Here is a 23,780-nt window from a genome sequence, read left to right as displayed (position 1 = left end):
TGACTGAACATCACAGAGAAGAGATCAGTGTCTGCCCTTCCTCTTCCCCTCTTGAGGAAGTTGTGACTGCAGTGAGGTCTCCCCTCGGTCTCCTCCAGGCTGAACAGACCAAGTGAGCTCAGCTGATCCTCATATGGCTTCTCCTCAAGGCATTTCCAATCCTGTCCTGAACTATTGCTGCTATCCCACCTGAGAGGCACCAGGATGGGTTTGACAGTCCTTGGTGGCCTTGCTCTGTGTTCCTCTTTACCTCCAGATGCAGCTCTCTGTTTCACCCCATCCTCCAGCCACCTCCCCTTTCACACAGTCCTTTGACTTCCTTCATCACCAAGAAAATTCTCAAAATAGCAAGGAGCAGGAGGATGTGGAAAATGATCATGAAGGCAAGGGAAGAGATGAATCACTGTGCCATTTAGTGAATAACATATGTACAGTTTTCAAGGCTATTTTAGTATTCATCTAGATGCATATGTAAATATATTGTACATATGTCTATTTCTGATAAGATGTGCTGAAGACTTTATCTTTTGTGAATTTTCATGCTTTAAAGTGGGAAGGAAACTTGCCAGTATTGTGGCATTAACCCTGCATATATTGGTGTATGCTGGTTATTTACAAAATTGGAATGTTAAGATGTGCCAATAATTTGGGTAGCTATCAAAACATGGAGCACAATAATGGCAGTAACAATAAATAAAGCAACATCAATTGATCATCTGACTTTGTTGAATGCTTCCCAATCAGTTTGGGAAGCCCTGCTGTATGAAGGCTGTCTAAAGTTGCATCCTTAGTGACCAGCAAAAATATTCTCTGTGCATGTGTTTGGATAGGGCTTTGTGAAATGTAAGACTTGACTCTGTCTGATTAATCTCTTTGATGGGAGACAGCAGCAAAGGCCAGGTAGGCAGGGAGCTGTGCATTGTTCAGCCTTCTCAAAGAAATTAAGAGGCAGTTGTTAAAATAAGGGAGTGAAGGGTGATGTGTGATAACTACCACTGAGGTTTGAGCTTGGGCTTGATTGCAGCTGGAAAATTTTGTCAGTACAATAGAAGTTCTGCAGGTGGAACATCACCTTTCTCCCAAAGGAAGAGTGCAGATGGGTGAGGTGATAACTATAGCTCAAGCTAAATGAAGATTGAAGGTAAACTGTGCTCATTTGTCCTTTCTTCCTATTCCTGTAGTGGTGTTTATACTATAGACAGCCAAGGAGTTGCTGGCTTGAAATGTAAGAGCCCACAATATTTTTAGAAACAACTTGTGCTTTCTAGCATTCAATCTATGTATTTCTCAAGGGCTTCATGAATCCAAATGAAGATTATGAAGTTAGAACTCAAAAGTATGGGACTGAACAGAGTTGTTATCATCTGTCTGTGTGTTCCTACTAGAACACCTGACATAATAAGCATGTAAGAAGGAGAAAAATTACTGCCTTGCAACAAAGACACTAGAAGAAATACATCAGGCAAAAAGGCTGGCTTCTTATGACAGCTGTTTTTCATAACAGCTGTTAACTTGGTATAGACTAAATTATGTTTACAAAAAGAGAAGTAACTTCTGCTTTTTAAAGAGCAAGATAACAGGTACTTGCTTTGTGATTATGACCACAGGGTATGATTCAGCATCACATTGCAACCTCAAGCACAGTTGTCTTGGTGGCATCTGTAATCTTCCCTCACTATTTCTTTTAGCTGGCTTTGCTTCTCTTGCATTGGATAAAGCAGTTCACAACAGGCATAGTAATTGCTTTAATAAAGTCACTGTTAAGGTATAAACAGGGCTGGAAGAGTAGTTCTTGCATTTTGCAGTTCATCACCACATTTCTAGCTGCTTTCCCTGACTAACAACTGGCTCATGTCCGTTTTCCATTCACATGTTTCTCCCACAGCTAACCTCTTCCTCAGTTTCCCCCAGCTGAGACTTAAACTATTGCTCATGCTGCAGCAGGGACCTGCCAAACAAGTGGCTGAGCTTGAGGAACTAAAGTGCTTAGGTTCTTTATTAACTTATTAACAGCATTAATATGTTATTCTGTCTCTACAATGTGTATATTGCAAGTGTCTCAATTTTTCTGTAATTCCATGAACCAGTTACTCCAGCAATGTAAATGCCAGCATTCTGGAAGTTGCTATCTCAAAGTCATCAGATAGAAGAAAAAAAAAAAATTAAGTCCTTTTGGCCCCCATTTCAGTTAAAGTATTTGGAATATGGATTTTTCTTCTTACTCTATGGACTGGAAAGTTTCTGTACACAGAAAAGTATTTGTATCTCTCTGTACCAGAGATTGTTTAAGCTTTAGGTGGACTGGACACACATGTATCCACAAGGATTCAGTTATGTTGGTTTTCTTCCTGATGTTGTAGGAAATCCAGATGTTTTGCAGCTTGAGCTGCTGCTGTTTAGAATTAAGATTATCCTGGTATTGACTCTTTAATCTACTGTGGTATAGCAAGAGCTATTCCTAGTGCATACTAACAAAACAGGTGTGAGAGGAAAACTGAATGTACTGAGTGCATGACTCTGCTGTATCTGATTTATTTTTAGTCTGAAAATGTGTTCCATTTGAGTCAAATGGGACACTCCTAAGACTGGTTACAAAGACACTATTGTAATTTTACTAGGGCCAGGCTCATGGTGGCCTCAGAGGTATTCTGGCTGAATGAATTTGGAGTTTGTTTTGGATTATCAAAACTCCACGACTTTCAATGGTTCACTGTAGTGCAGTTTCAACAAATGTAAGAAAGGTAGGTTTGATGGATATGTGAAATGAGCGGGGTTTTTTTCCTGCCTGTATCAAGAACTCCACAGTCAAGAAAGAAAAAATTAATAATTTGAAGGGAAAATACCTTCAGAGGACTATAATTGGGTTGAATCCAAACATTCTTATTAATAAATATATTGTTAGTTCCTAAAAAAACCCCTGGATGCCAGTGAACTGACTAAAAATGCTGCATTCCAGTTGTTTTTGTTCAGTTTAGTAATCTTCCCTACCATGTGGACTTTTTCTTGATTTAACATTTTTCTGTACGTAAATAAAATTTTTAAAAAGCACTCTACACTCTTGCTTTAGGGCTCTGTTTTATTTCTAACAACTTGGTGTTTTAAACACAAATACCAATGTAATATGCCACTGTTTCACAAATGCTTAGAATTAAAGCATTAGAAGTATTTCTGTTGTTTGCATTTCATATAGATATTTTTTCCAAATTTATTTCTATTTTGTATTGGCATTTCTTCTTTAAACATATTAAGTTTAATTGCAGGACTAGCCTTTCAGTGAGGCATAAGCAACTCATGCTTTATCAGAGCAGCTGTTCACTAATGGCCATGAGGAGTCTCAGCTGAGTGCCTGCCCATTATTTTGATAGTAGCATGACAAGATGTGTGTAAAGCTTTGCCAATATTCAAGTATGTTCCATCTGCTTCTAGCATGCTGGGCTTTTTTTTCTGCTTCCCTCCAGAAGTGAGTACTAGGAGGGCTGGCTGTTTTGGGGACCCCTGCATCACAGCTTTTCTCCTCCTGACCCACCATCAGCCTTTCTTCTACCTGCAGTGAAAGCACCACAGTGGCCTTCTGGATGTGCTATTTGCATCTGAACAGCAGCAGCTAAAGCAAGGGGAAGAAAGGAATTAAAGCAGTTATAACTTTACAAATATTCTTTTCTTGCTTTCAGCTGTTTAGTCTGAGCTGTGGGGTACAGAGAATTTGTTATGGTGTTTTACAGGAGTGAGCAGATAGAGCTGAGGAGTTTTCTCGTGTTGAGTCCCTCTGCATGAGAGCTGTACCTCTACTGCACCAAATGTTGTAGTTCAGAGGAATGGAAGACAACATCCTGACTGACACTGGGTTAGCTAAAGTTGGATCATGACAGCATGAAAACTACATCCACACTACAAATTTTAGCTGTCTCTCAACTAAGAGTGGTATTTTTTTTTTTTTAATTGAGGTGCTATTACATTCTGAGACATGTTCTGGGGTATATATGGGCAAAGATGGACATGTTTAAGGTGTACCAGAACCTCCAAACAAAGCATAGAGGCATACCAGCTGGTGATGCCTGGCTTAAATTATTTCATTAATCAAAGTTTAAATTTTATTTCAGTATTTAAGGTTAATAAGACCTAAACATTTCACTGTTATTTTCTACCTAAATTGAAGTTTCACCAAAAAACTTGTTTCAAATTAGTTTTGAAACCTATTTAATTGATTTAGCTTTTTAATATCTCTTCATGTAAGAGAATGCAAATCAGCAGTTACAATAGAGGCCTGTAAATTAGTAGATATTTCAGCAGACATATAGGTTTAAAGCACTTGCATATTTAGGGCATGTTTAACTAGAGAAAAACAGCTTCGTGAATTTAAGCTTCTTGGCTTTTCCTGTCATTGTCCTGGCTAAGATCCACAGAAATGACCACAAAAGATCCAGAAAATACTATATTTTCATTTGCCTTCAGACTAAGGAGGCTGCCAGTTGAATACAGAGGTGGCTATGTGTTGGAATGGAAAAAATTATTTTTTATGTCACTTCTCAAATAAGTGCTTTTTGTTTGTTTTTCCTTCTCTTGCTGTGCCATTTGGGGCTGAAGCAGGAGGTGTACTTTTACAATTCCCCTCCATACAGGGAGAAGTGCCAAGGTGCTCTTGCTCAGGGTTGCACATGAGCCATGCATAATCATCCTGATGCACAACTTCTGTATGGAAGCTAAATGCTGGGTCATTTTTAATGTGCTGTAGAAATCTCATGTGACTTGCACAAGGTCACCCTGCAGGCCAGAAGCTATGAGGAGTAAGAGCAGTGAATTCTCTGTGTGGAAGACCAAACTGTTCCCAAAATGTGCAGTTGAGGGGAGAGCTCATTCTAAACACAGTGTGCAATGGCACAAATGCAGCTTGCCTTCCCAACCTCACTCAGGAGCTCTAGGGTGGTCATTGTTATTCATTATAACATTTTATTATAATGTTATTTGTTATAACACTGTCTCACCCTCTGCTGTTAATTGCCCCACCATGATCTAACAACTCCATTGAAATAAACAGACATTAATATATGGTATCTCTCAGAATTCTGTTTAAGAGGTTTAAAGAAATAAATACTGCTAGTGCAAACTTCTGAAAAGAAACTGGCCTTGGCACAGGAATTACTGATGAATGAAGCTCTTTATTTTGAGGGTAGTGAACACTTGAAGTCTGTTTTCATTTTAATGGAAACATTTTTTGTCAACCTGCCAATTCCAAATAAAGTTAGGAAAACAAACCTAAAAATAGTGAAGGTGTAGTACAGCTAGGAAATTGTGAAAGTAGTGAGTGAGCTAAAGCTAAATATCCTATTTTGCCCATAGCTGAGCATTTTATTGGTCTAAAAAATAAGTACATGAATAATAAAATATGACCCAAGAGCTCAATGATTTGTTGTATATGGTTAGATAACTAATTTACTGTATTTCGGGTAAATCCAGATCTAAATATTAGCCTTCTCAAGAAGTGACTTTAACTTCTCTTTTTCTGGTTTTAAATTGTTGAAAAACAATTGAATGCCTAGAGGGTGAAATGGGTAAGTTATATCAGGAAGGCAAGTTTATAGATATTCAGCTTCTCTACTATGAGGCCTCAAAATTAGATACATTGAAAATGAGATGATTTTAGCTCAGAAGAGAAAACTACTTACATCCAAGCTCCTGAAAGCTTCTAGCATTGGATGTTTAAGATATTTTAGTGATCATAGTAAATGCATTACAGTATTATATACTTTGGGACACTTTCATGACTTATGGCTGCTCATGTCCCTTACTTTGTTTATACAGTACCTGAAGTTTAGCTTTCAGGCTTTTAATAAAGAATAGTGTCTTTATACTTTAGTGCTAAAAAGAAGCAGGTTCTTATTTCTCTAGCTTTTAAAATCGGTATTTTTGAAATAGCCATGTGAGATGGAGCTTGTGAATCTCTAGATCAAGGATGTTTTCAGACACTGCTTGTTGATTCAAGTGATATAGTTTATACAGTAGAACAAAACCTGGAACATGGACCCCATAAGGAAAATAATGAAACCTGCAAATTTAAAAATCAGAAATCCATTACTGTATTTTTTTAATATTTTTTAATCCATTACTATTTTTAAGGTCCTTCTCCTTCCTCAGGCTCATTTGAAGCCTAGAGTATGTGGACTGCAGGAGAGCTCAGTTTAGTCACTTGCTGACTGAAGGCAGAGAGAATAAACTGTGAATGTGGAGTAACTTGGGTGTAGTGGGGCCTTTGGGAGATGCTAAGAAAAGAAAATATTCATTTATTGTCCAAGAAGTAAAGGTCTTTGTAATTTGCAGTGGCAGTTTAAGTCTCACAATATCCTTTGTGGTCAGAACAGCAAAAATATTCATTTTGTAGATGCAACTACTTGTTTGAGGTTCCATCACCAGTTACCAAAAAAAACAAGAGAAGGCCAATGGGTAGAACTGATGCTCCACTTCTAACTTTTCTGGATGAGCAATTTCCACCACAATCTGCCACATCTGAGATAAGGCAATAGCTGCCTTACCTCTTTCCCTAGTTCTCTATGATAGGACTTCTTATTCTTCCTTGTTGCTTCTACAGACTATGGGAAATAAAGAATTCCCATTTATTGCTGCAGTATCTCTAGTGCCTCCTCTTTTCTCACATAATTGCAAATAAGCTCAATTAGTAGGATGTAGTCTGAGATGAGAATGATGCTAAGGAGTCTGTGTTATGGGAAGTCTCCATTAGATAGAAAGAGCTGAAGCAGTGCCTGGCAATTAACAAATGTATTAAAAAATCTGCTCAGATTGGAACTTTACTTTCTACACATTCTGTGCTTTAGAAAATTATTTCCCTAAGTATGAAAAGGCACCAGTTTTGTCTCCAGATTCTGAATACTTGGTAAATGGACAGTATTTAAACCAGAACTTAGAAGCAATTTTTTAATTTAAGCCTACAGTCAAGTTGTTAAAGGCAAGCTGAAAACCTCACAACTTTCATTGCATAACATCTGCAAGTTGAAAGGAATACAGTTCTGTGAATCTGTGCTGTAATCCTGACCAAAGGTTAAAACTTTGTCTTTGAAGACATGCTTTTAAAAGGGGGATGGAGGTTGAAAGGGAACAGTAAGATCACTGTGGGTTTATTTTTGTGTCCAAACCAGTGAAAAGTAACTGTTGGAAGTTACTAGCACTGTTTTGCATGCAGATGCCATGAATGTTTGCTGTTTTCTAAAAATATGTGTCTGCTAATACTGAGAAGCTATGCTTCATCCCTCACTTGTCTGAAACCACCCTTTCAAATTCTGTCAAAGATCAACAGTGGTCAGCAGAAATAACTTGATTTTTTTCTTTTATGAAACACAAATCTAAGTTTTATACAGTTGTATGTACATGAAACATGAAACTAAGCCCAAGTAATTTATTCAGTGTGGGCTCTGATTAAAATTTGCATTGCAGATGAACACAAACCAGTTGAACCTTTTTAAAGCTGGAAATGACTGTGTACCTTTGCTGCTGTACTATTTGAGCTATTTGACAGAATCATGTGAAGAATCAAATTACCTTCCTCCAGGAGAAGGTGGGGGAAGCAACCAGCCAAGATGAGTAATTTCCTTGGACTGGCTCCTTCCAGTCCAGCCTCTAGCATCCCTGCAGTTTGCTATTAGTAAGAACTTTGTTAGTTATTTTGTACCTTTTGTTAGTAATTTTTATCAAGACTGAAATCTAAATTCTTTATTCTGAAATGTTCAAGTTCTGGATAAATAACAGGAGCTGCCAAAACTGGGGGTCCTTGGTCTGTGTGGCTGAATCAGGTGACCTGTCTTAGGCTGGTCCTGGTGTCTCCCTTTCCTGAGAGGTGTCCTGGGATCATGCTGCATTCTGAAAAAAAATAAAAGGTCAGCAAATAAAAACTGGATTGAAAGGTCTAACTGTTCTTTAGTAACACATGCAGCTAGGATCTTCCTTGATATTTTAAAATTAATTTGTTTCTTGACACAGGTTTCTTGACTTCTGCTGAAGTATCATAGAAGATGAGCTGACATACATAAAATTTGCAGTAGCAAATTTAGGAGTTTATGGTACTTTAATTAGCTGAAGTTCTATATATAATTGGGATAAAACTCAGTCAAACCAAAACTCTGTCTATCAAGAGTTCAAGTGATCTCCTAATATATGGAAGTTAAATTATATAATGTAAATATCTTGCATATTACAGCATCACAGGATGAAATAGGTTGGAAAAGACCTCTGAGATCGCAGAGTCCAACCTTTGACTGAGCATCACCTTGTCAACCAAACCACAGCACTGAGTGACACATCCAGACTTTTCTTAAATGCCTCCAGGGGTGTGACTCCACCACCTCCTTGGGCAGCCCATTCCAATGTTTATTCACCCCTTCCATGACAAAGTTACTTCTAAGATCTAACCCAGATCTCTCCTGGTGCAGTTTGAGATTGTCATAGATATTGCAAATATCTACCTGACTGAGCAACTCTTCTAGAAAGTACTTCTGAAAAATGCAGATTCACCAGTGTTCTGCTGATTCAGATCCAGTAGAATTATTATTAATAAAATTAGTTTTATAACTTTGCTGTGTTAAATCCTACTGCTAATGTGTGTGTTTTCATTATTTCAGGAAATCTACCAGTGGTGTGGCTCATCATGCAATAAATACGAGAGGCTGAAGGCTACACAGGTTGCTGTTGGCATTCGGGACAATGAACGGAATGGAAGGTCTAAATTAATTACCGTGGAGGAAGGGAGTGAGCCAGACCGCCTCATAGAGGTACTGTAATGTGCAAACTTGTTGCTGACATAGCTGTGAACAGAAAGTTTTTACACCTCAGGAACTAAATCAGGTTAGGTTGATGCTAGGAAGACAGATAAAGGATATAGTAGGGCAATTTATACCTTTTCCTTCCTTATCCAGGCAGTGTTAATTGGGCATTACAGTCTGAGATACTTAATAATCTGAGAATACCTTTACAAGAACAAATGTTTGCTTTATTGAGTTATCTCAGTAACAGTGACTGAATTAACAGCATGGCTCACACCAAAGCACACTATCAGCTCTGTATGAGGATGGAGCATCCATCTGGGACAGCACCAAACAAGGAAAGACACAGAATTACTGCGTGTAGAAAGTAAAATAATGTAGCAAATTGTGTATTGCATACTTCTGCTTCTATTTCAACATCACATGCACCTAGCCTCTAGTAACACCAGTGACCCCCTGCCTCATATGTTTAGAAAGTTAAGCCATTTAAAATCCCCACATTTCAGATATCATTACTGATTGAAGTAGAGCGGAAAAAAATTCCCAATTTATGGATTTTCAGATCTCAAAAAATGAACAATCATTTGTGTTGTTGCAGGCCACATACTAATAAAAGCATTAGCACTTGGCATTTGTATCCTAAATTCAGCTTCTTCCATTCATTCTCTAAAAAGAAGGAAGAGGGAAGCAGGGTCACAAAGCAGTCCTTTAATAGAGTGGAATATGTACAGCTAAGATATTGTCTTGTACTCCAGATTAAATTCAGGAAGTAAAGCTAATGGCTCATGCAGGAGTGCAATTACTTTCTGTGGTGCTTTCATTCAGTGTGGTCATATGTATGTAACTAATTACTGCCTGGGCAGCAAAGCAGGTGCTGAGCCACCAGCCTATGACCATGCTGGCTGTGGACCCCTTTGGGTGGACTGGCCATATGCTGGCAAAGACCTTTTTCCCTGTGGCTGTGAGTACAGATGTGACTGTGCTCAGAAGTAGGGGAGGTGGCACCCAGTGTACCAGAGATTTTTGAAGAGGAAAAACCCAAGCAAACAATCCTCTATCTGGATTTTTACTTCCTTGTATGGACTTTCCACACTGGCTCTGATGTGGCACATATTTTACACGTATAACTCTTTTGGAAAGAGCACAGATTGACATTTAGAGAGCAGCCTGGTTTGAATCACAGCATTGGTTTGAATCCCACTGCATCTCTGGCTGGGTGGCACTGGGACCCTGCCCCTGGCCATCTGGGGTTACCACTGGGGGCTCAGAACAGGGCTTCTGTGTGACTTGGGAGCATTGATCAGAGCAGCTCCCTTTGCCCCTCTTACCTGGCTGACGTGCAGGTGAGTTGGACTTGAGTGCTGCCCCAGCAAGGACACAGGCCAGCTGCAGGCTGCCTCCCTGCCATGCCCCTCCATGGGCTCTGAGGGGAAGGGCAATGGGATATGCTGCCCTCGCCCCTGCATCTCTTTGCCACACTTTCATTTGTGTGCAACTGTTGTTCTGTAGCAACCTTGACATATGATTAAGAGCAGGAAAACACTAAGGTCACCTTTTGATCCTGTAGTGCTTTGTTATTGTATCAGGGAATAAATTTTTTCTTCCCTTGCGCAGCAGTCTATGAAGAAGTTTCTGCTTTTCTTTTGAAATTCTGAATATAGAGGGAACAGAAATGGGTAGTTCAATGCAATTAGATTAATTGTTTTTATTGCTGCCACTGTGATGGGCCCAGTTTGAGTGAGTGTTTATTTTCTAGTGAGCATCATGCTAGCCTTGCTTTTGTAAATGCTGCTTCCATAACAGGGTCTGCAGCTCAGCTGTGGCTCTCCCAGTCCACTCTAAAATGTGCTGCTAATAAGTCAGGAGGGTAATTAATCTCACAAACATCTAAAATGTATTAATCCTTATTCCTGCTCAAATTGATCCAGTTCCTGCTACTCTTTCTTTGGATTTCTCCTTGCTTCCACAAAATTGTCTCTTAACTTGCTGTTACACTCTCCCAGGCTAACTGCTGTTGAGCTGACATTGTTTGTTTGTTCCCTCCACATCAGGAAGGGTGGATTTTTGGCATCTCCAGCTTTCTTAGAAAAAGGTTGATTTATTTTCTAGTGAGAAGAATTGCATACTTTAAATATTCATTTTGTCATCCAGTATGCCACTGAAATAAGAAAGAGATTTCCTAAAATTAATCTCCTCTGACAAATGTCAGGAATGATTCCCCTTCCTGTGAGCTAGAAATCTGCTTCCATATCAGTGGCCAAACTTGCACATGCAGTGCCAGCAGAAGCTTCAGGCAGGGGCTGACATACCCAGCATGAGTACCAGCAATACTGATTGTATTTCTGCTCCATAAGCACAGAGTTGTGATTCCCTACCAGAAAAGCAAGATTTCTGTGCCTGCATTCCACCACAAGGCAAGACACAGGCTGGCTGAACTAACCCTACCACACTTGTGTCCTGCTGTAGGATTAGCAGAGGCAGCAGTGCTGTGATGAGGTGGTGTTTCCCAGCTAACAGGGTGAACTTGTCTGATAAGGGCAGCTACCTGCTCCCAGATACCATTTTTAGCAGTGGGAACAGGCTGCACTGCTTGAATTTGCCCATGGGAGAGAGCTGTCTGGAGCTGCTGTAGCACTGGATGAATTGCTGTGGCAGACCAGCAAGATACAGCTCGCTGGCCCTGGGAAAGGAGGATTACTAGAAGGTGGGTATGGGAGTAGTTTTGACAGCAGCAAGACCTTTTTTTGGCCACTTGGGAACATGCAGTGACCTTCCTGTGCTTGTTGGAAACACAGCATGTCTGGAAAGCTCAGACTTGCAGCACAGAAATTCTTTTAAGATGCTTCAAGGATCATTAGAACTCTGGACTGTGAAGACAAGGAAGAAGCTTTCTGTGCTAACACATAAAAGATATTTATGTATCTGGCTTCACCTCCATGTTTGTGCTTTAGGTAAGGTAGTGACTGGCAGGTTTAAGGAAGCAGTGCTGTATAGGCTTGCTACCTTGGAAAAGTAAAAGAGAAACAGACCACCTTGGACAAATTGCTGCTGTTGCTGTGACTGGTCACCAGTCTCAACAGAACATCAAAAAAATCTCCAGATGACAACTCTGCTCTGATTTTTGCATGTGAACAGCTGAATAGTTACCTATTCTGCTGAATCTTACATTGACTGTTTGAATTGTGTTACAGGATTTTTTTTACTTTCATGGAACCAATCCAAAAACAGATCTTAGCAATGCTTGACTCAGTTTGGTAGCTGCAGAGTGACCATGTTAGAATTAGAACTACCTATACTTTTTTTTTTTTTTTTTTTTAAGGATGGAAGAGTAAATATATTATTTCAAAGAGATCCTAAGACCAAAATTCTCTAGTGTCCATTGCTAGCCCTATCTGTCCCTTTGGGCCCATTGTGCTGACACTGATACTCATCCTTCTCACTGCTTACAGTGGTAAGCAGAGATCTCACAGCACTGCTTTTAGTTGCCCAAGAGATCACTGAGGACTGAGAGCAGCCAAAGTAATAGGCAGCCATGCTCAGGACAGGCAATTTTCTACTCTAGCTGGAATCTCTGCTCTAATTTTGAGGAGAAGACAAAATTGGAGAAACTCTATTTTAAAAATAATTTCCCATAATCTTGTTATTTAGTATTGTAGAGTAATGGCAAACATGGATGCAAGGAACCAGAAATTCCTGTATATGTGAAGATTTCTAGTCAGCAAGCTGAAGGTTCTTGCAGTTATGAAGGATGCATAGAAGCTTTCAGTTGAGTCACTCAAGGGAAAGATGCAAAGCATCAATCCTCCATTCATTGTGCAGCAATCCCTTGGTCTGGTCTTGCAACCCTAGAGATGAAGTTGAGAGGAAAAGAAAGTCTTAGTATATTTCTTTTCCTCTATTTATGTAATTTGAAATATTAGACACCCTAAAATACATTTATGTTGACAGTATTTTCTGTTTACATAGACTTATCTCCCTGTGAAACATTTCAGTTATATTGGGCAGCTGTCAGTTTGTAGGGTATGAAAAACTAGGATGGACTGAGTTTTACCTAAACTAAGTGTTAAGCCTGCATCTTCCCCCTTTACTTAATCATGTAATCTACTTAATCATGTTCAGCTAACACTTTTCAAGATGCTTCTGTTTTCTCTGAGCCTGTCTGATTCATGGAACTGCTTTATTGTTCTCCTACAGATTACTCTCTTAAAAGTGCTCTTAAAATTGCTGTGGGTTTTACTGCTGGGACTTTTTGTTGTGGTTTTGTAAAGGTTTTTGATTTTCATGTTTGAAAACAATGAAACCTGAGAAATGTGACAGCTGAGGTCCAAAACAGCAAGAAAATGAATCATCTTGTTAGTATGCATCTTTGGAATCACTCCTCAGCCTTTCAGCATAAAGCTCCACCACTTTCATTTACTCAGCATTTGCAGTTGTGCCTGTTTTTGTGAGCACTCTAGAGCCCTTTCCACAGGTGGGTCCAAACCTCATAAAATACTTGTGTAAAGATTCAGCTAGCTAAATATGAGCAACAGGGGGAACTTCCTCCTCCTTGCTGATAAGGCAGCCTTTCTCCTCTCTGCTTTTTCTTTAAAGCCCCTAATCAATGCTTAACCATGAGAATTCCTGAATGCCATTGTGTTCAGTGACGATTGTTTTTGCCTGTGGTGTAAATACTACACATGAATGGCCTGATCATATTACAGCCAGTCACACCTTTCTACCTTTGTAGCTGGAAGGGACTGGCAGCACTAGACAGTGCTAACTCAGCCCTGTGGATAAAATCCCAAGAGCACAGACAATAAAGAGATGCCGTGCAAATGTAAGTTACAGATGCTCTAGACTCTAGAGACCCAAATAATGCAAATATGTTGAAAACATGAAGCTCCAGTAATCCTTAAAATTAATTAGATGTCTGATCATATGGATAGAAGAGCTGGATCATTCCTTTTTTTCTTACCAAATTCAAGCCCTTAAAAGTTATATTTTGCAAACCAAGGCCAGCATGGAGCACAGTGAGGTAACTGGGAAAAGTGAGGCTTGCTGTGACATGTCAGTGGGTGTGAGAGTGCAAGGACATGTTGCTCTGAAGGAGCTGTGCAGTTTCCTGCAGTTCCTGGCCCTGTCACATGGATCATTACATAAGGCTGGAACAGCAGCATGTGCCCCACTGGTGAAGGCACAGGTCTGGTACCTGCTCCTTTCCAGAGCCAGCAAGAGCAGGATCTGTCATCGCAACTCCGCAAAAGCAAAAATTGCTCATCGTGCCAGGGGAGGTTTGTTTGTTTTGTATACAGAGGAGTGGAGGAACAGTGGGACTGAGGGTGGTGCAAGAGGAGGAAGAGGGCTAACTTCTCTAGAATAATATTCTATTATTTTTGTGAACTTCTAACTCCCAGCGTTTGCTAGGGATTAAACAACTGTTTAATTGTGTAGCTTGTACACAGTTTTACTCAAATGCTGCATGTTCATAAGCTCTGAATTGTATGTAACTGTCAGGGTCCAGCCTGACCTGTTCACGACCAGAAAAATTGCCCAAGATGAAAAGTCCTGTCTATGGCTTTAGATATATGTAAACCAAAGTAATGTCTCTTATTATATAAATTGAGACGGAGGTTATTCCAAGGAATTTTGTGAAATAAATATTAGAAATGAATTTCAGTCCCAGGGTAGAGGCAGTATTGAGCAGTCATGTACAAAGGAAAATGAATGCATTGAGAGAGGGGTGAGGACAATGGAAGATGTATCAGACTTCAGTGCAAAGACTCAGTAACACAGGCACACAGAGAAGTCAACTACATTTTCATGAGAATGTGAAGACTTAAGAAAGCTACTGCACAGAAAATAGCAGAACTACTAGCTGTAGTTTGTTTTAGTAGTAACATTGGCTGCTCAAATCATCAGACAGCTTTCTCAGGCTGCTTTGAAACTGTGGGTCAAATTTACCCCTCAGGAAGATGAATATATTTCTACACTGGAGTGATTCTGAGTGTATGCAGGTGCCAGCAAGAACTTGGGTCCTGTCATTTTGAGCAGTAAGAGTTTCTTGAATACCACTCAAAATAGTCCAGGGGAATAAACCTACAGGGGTAAAAATCCTACACGTGACTGTGCAGCTTTCACAGCAACACCTGTTCAGTCTGAGGAGTGGCAGCTTACCAAACATTCCAGTGTTTAATCAAGCTTTATGATGGGCTGTGAATGTGGGTACAAAGTGCAAACCCCTTGCCCTTTAGGGTGCCAGTTGCAAACTGTCAAAACCAGGAGTCCTGTTTTCCTTACAGCAATGGAGCCTATCTCCTTCATTAGGACAGTCCCTTTTCTTGATGCAAATTTACATTTAAATGGCTAAATTGCACAGCTCATACCCAGACAAAACTTGCATGGCCTGGATTCTAGTACAGCTTAGCTGCTTTGCACCAGCTGAGTATTTGGCTAGATCCATGTAGAAGATCAAGAGGGGTCTAGCCAGAGAATGGCAGAGGCTGGTAAGAAAGAGTCTTCCTAAACATTGGGAGTTGTCATAATATTTTTCAAACTGCAGTTTTCAGTCTTGGCTGCCTGAAGCCAGGTAGTTAAATGACAGGGAACTGAATGGGAGCTGCAGGTGGCAAACACATCTGAAAGCCAGGCTTCTAATTAAGTCTCTATGAATTTTAGTGCCTCCATTAGGAATTTAATTTCAGGAAAGAAAATGTTCAGGTATATCATACTGCATGGCATGAGCTAAATTCTTTATGAATAGCTCTACTAGCAAGTGGTTGAAAACCTGATTTCTTATGCTAGGAAAGTTGCTTCTAAACTATGTATTCTAGTGAATTTCTAAGATCCTAATGATTTTCTAGAAGTGCTTGTGATCAGATTATAACACGTCTCATTTGCATTCTTGTGAGTGAGAAAACCACTCATCTTTGTTATGTTTCCTTCTTTAGCAGCTGTAGTGCTCGCAGGGCTACCACATAAGTCAATTATAATCTTATAATTACATGTTAGAATATGAATAGAGTTTGTAATGGCTTTTTTCCTTTCTGTGCTATACTATCAAGAAATCTATTGGTGAAAAAGTACTATAATTTTCAGTTATTAAATGAGCATAATTAAGAGAAGGCCAAAGACAAGAGATGTCAGCACTTATGTTCACACGTGGTTGTTAGCTAATTTCAAGGTACTTTCTTGCAACAGAGGAATTCCATGGAGAATACCTGAAAGGGTAGATTTTCTTTGCTGTATAAAAAGTTCTGAGAATCCTGCATCTCCCTAACAGAAATGCATCTTGAAGATAATTTTTTTTTTTCCTTTTTTCTTTTCCCCCTGCATGTTTATCTCCTCCCAGCCCCTTGGCAGAGCAACTGGCATCTGTGTGCAAGGTTGCCTTTGAATTTTCCATAATGAAAGTTCTGTAGTGCAGGAAGGACTCAGGGAGGAAAAACTCTGTAGATTGCTTTGTTGGGTGTTTTTTTTGGTTTTTTTTTTTTTTTTTTTAATGGACTCTGCATGTGCACAGATTGCTGTTCCCTGTCCAGGCCATGTAAAACTGGAATTTTGGGCCAGAGTGAAGCACAGCTGTATGGAAGAAAGCATCCCATGTGTTGGAGGATCAGTTCAGTATTTTCACCACTACAGTGTGTGATGTTGAAGAAATCTGTAAATATAATTATTGCAGTACTGCAGAGCAGGCTGTTAGGACCAGGTCTTTGCTTACACAACTGCCTATGGCTTTGATACTATCTGGTTTACCTTTAAAAATAAAAGGTAGGTAAATTAAGATGGATTTAAATACTGCAGTAACAAGTGCTGCAGCTTCTAATTACGAAGAACTGTAAATTATAGCAGCATGTTTTGGCTCCTTTACACAAAATTTTAGGACATGTAGGAACTTAAAGAAATAAATCAGTTAGTGAAGAGCACCAAAACGTGCAGAAGGAAATTATTTTGGAAGAGGTAAGCAAGATATATCTCCTATACCACCAGGTGAAAGGAACATTCTTGCTCTCTCTGTGCTAATAAAGATTTAATTTATTTTAGGCATCAGAAGGAGTCATTAGAGAATACCTGTCAAAATACTCTCTGAATTGCTTTCTTAAATGTTAGAATCCAGTCTGTACTCTGTCTTGGACTAAGAGTTTGGTGTCACACCAGAGAGGAGCTCCTGACATATCTGGTCTGTTTGTTGTATTGGACTGGAAATGCTGAGCTTGTGAATAGAGTCAACATTGCACTGTAAAAATATTCCAATGCCTTGAGTGGCTTTTTCCACCACCCTTCTCATGGTCTAAGTGCTGAAACACCTTGCTGCAGCTCCCCTGCTCACCCTGATGCTGCTGTGTATCTGCCTGCTGCTCTTCCAACTGCTGTGCATCCCCTGGGAGCACTGATTTCCAGGCAGGGTCTCTGGCTGCCAATCATGGGCTGCAGTCTCCAGCTCAAGCTTCCTGGAGTGTTTGTCACACTGCTCCTTTCACTCCCATATTGGTATGCTCCAGCCACAGCCTTGGGACCAGCTGCAAAACTGGAGGCACTTAAGGAATGAAAAGCTGGGAGTGTTGTGGATTTTATCAGATAAATATTCTTTATGTCTGAGGCTCCCTGTTGGCACTAGTTACTGATTTATGCCATTATTATCCAGCACATAAGCATGCACTGTCACGCAGCATGTAAGATATTTTATCCACAAGGCCTTCAAACAGAGATCTGCAAAGCTGCAAAGGCTTCAGTGTGTGCCTCAATTTATGTTCCAATAAAGCAGAAAAAATGGGCATCTCAAGTACATGTGCAAGTCTTTGCAGGCTTTGGGTTCCATATTTAATGCTACTTCTGGTATCAGAGGATGGTATTAACAAAAAAATTAGATTAAAAGTTTAGGTAGAAAGAATGAGTATAAATATATAAATGCAAAAAAGATGTGGGGGTGATTGATTAGTTCATTTTTAATTATGCTGCAGGTAGGCAGGTGCTGAACACCTCAATTTTCCCATGTTCATTCAGCAGCAGTAATGGTTAGGAAAAGACTGCTGCATTTCATAGTTACTGCCATTCACCCTCCTTGTTACTTTAGCACAGGATCACTGTTCATCTTGGAGGCATCCTAAAAGCCAGATATTTACAGATAGTGTAGGCTGGGGATTTCCTCATTTCATGCACACCCAGTCTCCAAGTAAATAACCAGTTTAGATGCTGCCAGTGGCTCAGGCCCAGCAGGACAGAAATGCTGTTTTACCTTGGAGCCAAATTATCAGAAGAATCAAATTTGTACTCTCAAGACTGATCTAGACACTTTTCTCTGAACATGTGGCCAGTTTCACAGAATAGACAATTAATGTTAGAATATTGTTATCTTGTGAGTAAAGACTTTCTATTCAAATTATCCCAGACAGATATGCAAAGTTGCAAATATTTTATTAAAAGCTGCCAAAGCCTAATGCCCTATTTTTAGCCACTTAAGCACAAAGCTTTTAAATAAAATTATGATTTGCATTTGAAATTCCTGAGACGACAGAAACTTGCTAAAAATGTAGGCCATAATTTATACATCAAAAGTGCCACGAGCAGCTATGTGTTTTGCTGTTTTATAGCAATCTGAATTCATACAGATCAGATTTAGACCTTAATGCCAGAAAGTCCTTTTGATAAATTACATGGTAAACACCCAGAAATTAACAGCATGCCAGAACTATTTGTTAACATAAACCATCCTTTTGCCCACTTCTCAGAGCATTATGGCTGATATCTTATGTTTTCAATCTGTGTTCAGAGGTGGGAGGTCATCTGCTCAAGGTTCGTGAGATCTGTTGTTGCTGGAATTGCTAATGAGAGGCCATTTCAGGCAGAAACCCTGTGAGCAGTTCAGTGAAAGGATAAGTTTTTCCCATTGGGAATGTAATTTTTTGGAGGATAACGAAAGTTTGTTCAAATTGATGGGATGAGTTCCAGGTTACAATAATCAGGAAAAAAAGCATATTTGGTTATTCATAATCTGATAAATGTCAAAAGTCATTTTTGTCCGGCCTGGAATATTCTCAGCAGTGGTTGTGCTCTGTCAGAGGAACCAGTAACCCCAGGTTAGAAGTTAAACTGTGGCTTCTTTAGCAGTGAAGCCTTAGAGCCCCCTTTGCCTGATGATCCTCTGTGCTGGTACCCAGGGTCAGCCAGGTGGTGACTAGCCTGCATCACATTCATCTCTTCCTTTCTCTGATAGGTTTTTTTCCTGCTCGAGTACATATTTGAGAGAATACTTATTTGAGAGAGATATTCCTTGTAATATTCTTCTCTGCTTTGAAGGTTAATAAAAATCTAAGCCTTTATCTACCAGTGAGTTCATACTGTGTCTGTTGTTTGGACCTGTAGTCCTGCACAGTGGCTTTATTCTGTGCCACAACCTACATGTGTACGTGTGTACCTTGAATTTGTGGAGCAAGACATGCTTGTGTCAGAGCATACAGGAAAGTAAATGATGAGCTACTACCCTGTTTTCCAAAAGTATTAAGTAATAAAATGTCAGGTCATTTAGACAGCTTTAAGCTATATAAATTTCTTGCTCTTCTTTCTATATTGCTCTTAGCATATAAAAATGTGAGTTGGAGTGGTTTTGAAATTTTATATTTGGGATCACAGCCACAACAAACAGTTCAGTTTCAGACCCAGAAACCTAACCCAAAGTGTGTACATGACAAAAAAAATCAAACACAATGCTAGTGTACACAAGTTAAACTGTATAAAACTGGTTTTCTCTCTTAATTAACCTTCACTTGACGTGTTGTTCAGTTATTGTTTTCTTAGGTGGATTTTCAGCCTCACTGAGCTCCTTAAACTTCTCACTCCCATTAAATCAATATCAACTATTTTATGATGCAGAGCAGGCTTCTCCAGTTATGAAGAAAATATTTGCCAAATTTCTTTTTAAAGGGTGGAGTATTTTGCACTTATCTGAGGGAGTGCAGAGATTTACAGAGAAGAGCTTGTGTACATGCAAATATGAAACAGGTTTTGCAGGCAGGATAAGCTACATTGCATTTACCAGAAGAGTGAACTTGGGCAATTGTAGAGGAACTGATGTTCTGTTGGTTTGCATAATGGCATTCTTGTATAACCTGAGAATGTCAACACAAAAGTCTAACAGAACATAAAAATCCCAAAATTTTTAGATTAATGCAGACTGACTTCCTGTTATATGCCTTCAGACAAGATCTGAAGGTATGGAGTTAAATAATACTTCTGCTAAACCAATGCTAAAACCAAAGAATTAAGAAGATGTGGCCATACAGTGTCAAGCCCCAGAGAAGCAGCCTGACTGTACAGAGAGGATTATATGAGCACAGTCCTGTGTATATAGCTGCAGTAGGAGTTGTGTGAGACTAAGAGTGTATATCAAAAGTATCAGAAGACCCAGTGTCCTTCAAATGGTCTGTTGGTATAAATTATTTTATTGGGGTACCTTGCTGCAAAGCTTTGGGAGCCTGTGACTGCAGTCTCAGCTGGAACAATTTGTTTTCTTTTTGATCCATCACATGAGAATTCTCAGTAAAAAGGGAGGTGCCCCAGAGAGCTACAGCTCAGCCAGCAGGTGTTTATGTAATGATACAACCCAATTTCAGCACAGCAATTGGCTGTTCTTTAAATACTGTTGTAATCTTACTGATAAAAGTACTAATTGTCATAACATGCAGACATATGCATGTGAAGCCATAGCATGGGAGTCTGCCTCAGGAGGAGTAGACAACTTCACTGGAAGGCAGTTCTCTGGAAAAGAACTTATGATTGTTTCAGCATTTTTTCACGCTTTGTGTTTAAGCATAGGATTTTTCCTTCCATGATCTGTTTCATCCTCCAGTCTGTAAGACAAACAAATCCATGTTGGAAATTGCATGCTAGCAATACAGATATGTACTGACTATATATATATATATATATATATATTTCATACAATATTACTTCATATATTGAGTAAATATCTATATTTATATATGCTACATATCTTCACAGTTGGTGCCTTCACAGGCCTTAGGTCATTTAATCTTGTATCATCTTCTGGTTTTGATACCAACACATGCAGGTACTGCTAGTGATTGAGCTCAAGGCATTTTCTGATAGCTGTGTTGGCTCCCAGCCCTCCTCACAAGTCAGGGTTTTCTTACCTGGTGTGAGGAGAAGCACATTGTGTCCTTAACAAGGGTCACTATAGTGCCAGGATCCACAAGCAGCTGTGACTTAAAATGCAGGAGAAGGGGACACTCTCAAGGCCCTTCTCCATTTGTTTTTGGGCCCTTCTGAGAAGAAGAATTAGATAAATTAATAATTTGTGTTTCTGTTTTCCTGTGCCTGAAGCACAGTGACAGAGAAGCTCTCTTTGGCCAGAGAAGCTGCTGTTGCATGAGTTGTGGAAGGGTTTCATTGGAACCAGAGTGTCTCATATCTATAGCTGCACTTGCACAACCTGCACTAACCCCTTTCCCTGTGCGAGTACCCATGAACTGAGATTTCCTGAGACCAACTTCATGAGTCTGACATAATTCTCTGTCTACTTCAGAAAAACATCTCTGCATTTGGTTATAAGACAGCAACAGGTCAGGCCAGCAAACTGACCTGTGCTGGGCCCAAATTTAAAGCCCAATTTTTAAATTATAGGGGCTGCTTACTTCAATTGCTGCCAGACTGCAGCATGTAGACCTTGCTGTAAATAGAGAATCTTCTTCTGTCAAGGTGCTTTCACAAACACCAACAGGCACTTTTTGCTTTGAAATATTCAGAATGACACTTGCATAGTTAAAAAGGGATTTTATATCAATGTGCATGACTCACAAAGTTGCTGCAAAATAATTGTGGTGCCATAGGTATTCTATATGCACAGCAAGGGAGAACACTGACTTTAACTGTGTCAGAAGTCAAAATGTAGTGGGGTTTTTGGGTCTTTTTGTTTTGGAAGTTGTTGGTTGGTTGGTTGGTTGGGGTTTTTTGGTTTTGTTTTTTGGGTTCTTGGGATTATTTTTTTCTTTTACTGTAAATGCCTAATTAAGCAGAGCACTAGTGAGTACAAGCTTCTGAGAGTTTTATTAACAGGACTCTTTTACCCTCTTATTGGTTACTGAAAGTCAAATGTTACAAAACCAGACTTGTTCAGTGCCTGCTTAGGTAAAGATGAATGCCTGTTGTTTGGCAATTCTGTGATCCTGGCATTACAAAGACAGGTAGGTAGGGAAACATTTTTAGAAATCTGGTGCCAATAAACTGCATATGCACACTGTTCCAGCCATTCCCCAGCATGGTGGCACTCTGTGGTGAACATGGAACCCTGCTTGGCCTATAGAGTAGTAAATCTGCAGCCCTGTAGTGTAAGTTCAGGAAATGCTGACTGATAGCTACTGGAGAGCTAGAGGTAACATCTTTCTTAAGCAGGGCATTGCTTTCCTGCCTTCAGTGAGTTGCAGATAAAATTTTCTAGCTTAAACTGTAACAATTGCACTTGAAAAGGCTATTTTCATGTTATTTTATTTTACTATTTTACTAACTTTACCAGGTAAGAAAACTCCACAGATTGCAGGTTTCTATTAAATATTCATTCTATATTGTTTTTCTTTCCAAATTTGCAGCTGTATACTTTGTTGGGCTTCCCTGTTATCAAATATTTACAAGGCTTTTGCCTGCAACTCCACATTATATTGCACAGTGTGTTACACAGATAATGCACAAATTCACAGGGAGGCTGGCACTGCCCTTGTACTTTATGTTAATACTTAGTCTCTCAGACACAGCAATTACTACCTTCACTCTGGGACACAATTTCATAGCAATACATAATAATCTGTGTGTAACCTTTGGATCTGTCCACATATATGAATCATTAAGGAAAGATCATCAAGAAAGGGTAACTAGGACTTAATAATGATTACTTGATCTAATATATTTTTGATGAACCTCTGTAAATTTCTTGTAGTGATATTTGTTATAATATTGCCCATGATGTAAAACTACCGCAGTGTTAAAATTGATAGCCTGGTGGTAGAGCAAGAAAATGTTTTTGTCACACCATAAATTATTTTCAAAACTCTAGCTAAACTTCCCTCTTAAATGGTATTAGGAATCTGTAACTTTGAAGATTAAAGAACTCATAATCTGATATTTTATATGGTTAATTTAATTACTTTATAATTTCAACTAATATGTTCTGTTCTGTCAGTTTTAATTTTAGTATTGTTAAACATTTTAAGAGTAATGTCATTCCAAAAATTAAAAGATGTGCTTGACAACAGTTCAGAAATTACTGGGAAGAAAAAAGGAAGACAGACAGGTAAACACATGCATAGAGTAGGATCACATGCACCTTTCTACGTGTATTTTGTGGCATATAGGCAACCAGCAAATTGACCTGTGGAAAAGACATCATGTAGCTATAAAGTTGCTGGAGATCTGACACAGTTTTTAAAAAATATCTGTATGTTTGTGTCAGCTATGAGTTTGGTTTTAGATTGTCTTATATATAAAGATGATCCCAATTATTCAATTACTGCAACAATAACAGATGTACAGATGTTTAGCACCTACTCTGTCTGCATTGAATGTGTTATTCTCTTATACAGGTTTTAGGGAACAAGCCAGAGCTTCCTGAGTGTGAGGATGATGATGATGAACTGGCTGATGTCACAAACAGGAGGAGTGCTAAGCTATATATGGTAAGTTATTTATTTATTTATTTACTTATAATTAGGTAAGCTCAACAGTACTCATGCTTATATTCATTCCTTCCTCATATATAGACTTCTGGCTTCATTTACAGAACTGCTCTTATTTTAGTTTATTTTCAGCCAATGGAAAAGTTTCTCAAAGGATGACAATCAAGATAGTCCAGGTAATTTGAGGGGAAAAAAATGGATTCCATTTCTGTTTACTCAGGAAACAAGTTAAGCATAGGCTGTGAACCACACAGTGAAGGTCAAAGAAGAATTGACTGCTCTTAAATCATCCTGCCTTCTTAATTTTAACAGGGAGACTTTTAGAAGTCATGTATGACTTAGTTATTTTTAACAG

At 39.2% G+C, this 23,780-nt stretch overlaps 1 protein-coding gene across 1 annotated transcript in view; it reads left to right on the top strand.

The window, feature by feature from the left end:
- The window catches only part of SCIN (scinderin), a 47,534-nt gene that overhangs the window by 9,431 nt on the left and 14,323 nt on the right, over window positions 1-23,780 (top strand). Inside the window, exons 4-5 of the mRNA XM_079300899.1 lie at window positions 8,625-8,774; window positions 23,333-23,425. Coding sequence (XP_079157025.1) covers window positions 8,625-8,774; window positions 23,333-23,425 — 243 coding nt within the window. The remainder of the gene's footprint in view (window positions 1-8,624; window positions 8,775-23,332; window positions 23,426-23,780) is intronic.

Source organism: Erithacus rubecula (genome assembly GCF_903797595.1).
Source record: "Erithacus rubecula genome assembly, chromosome: 3".
Classification (NCBI taxonomy): domain Eukaryota; kingdom Metazoa; phylum Chordata; class Aves; order Passeriformes; family Muscicapidae; genus Erithacus; species Erithacus rubecula.
The sequence above is the reverse complement of the archived record's forward strand: the minus strand, read 5'-3'. Positions and strand labels throughout refer to the sequence as shown.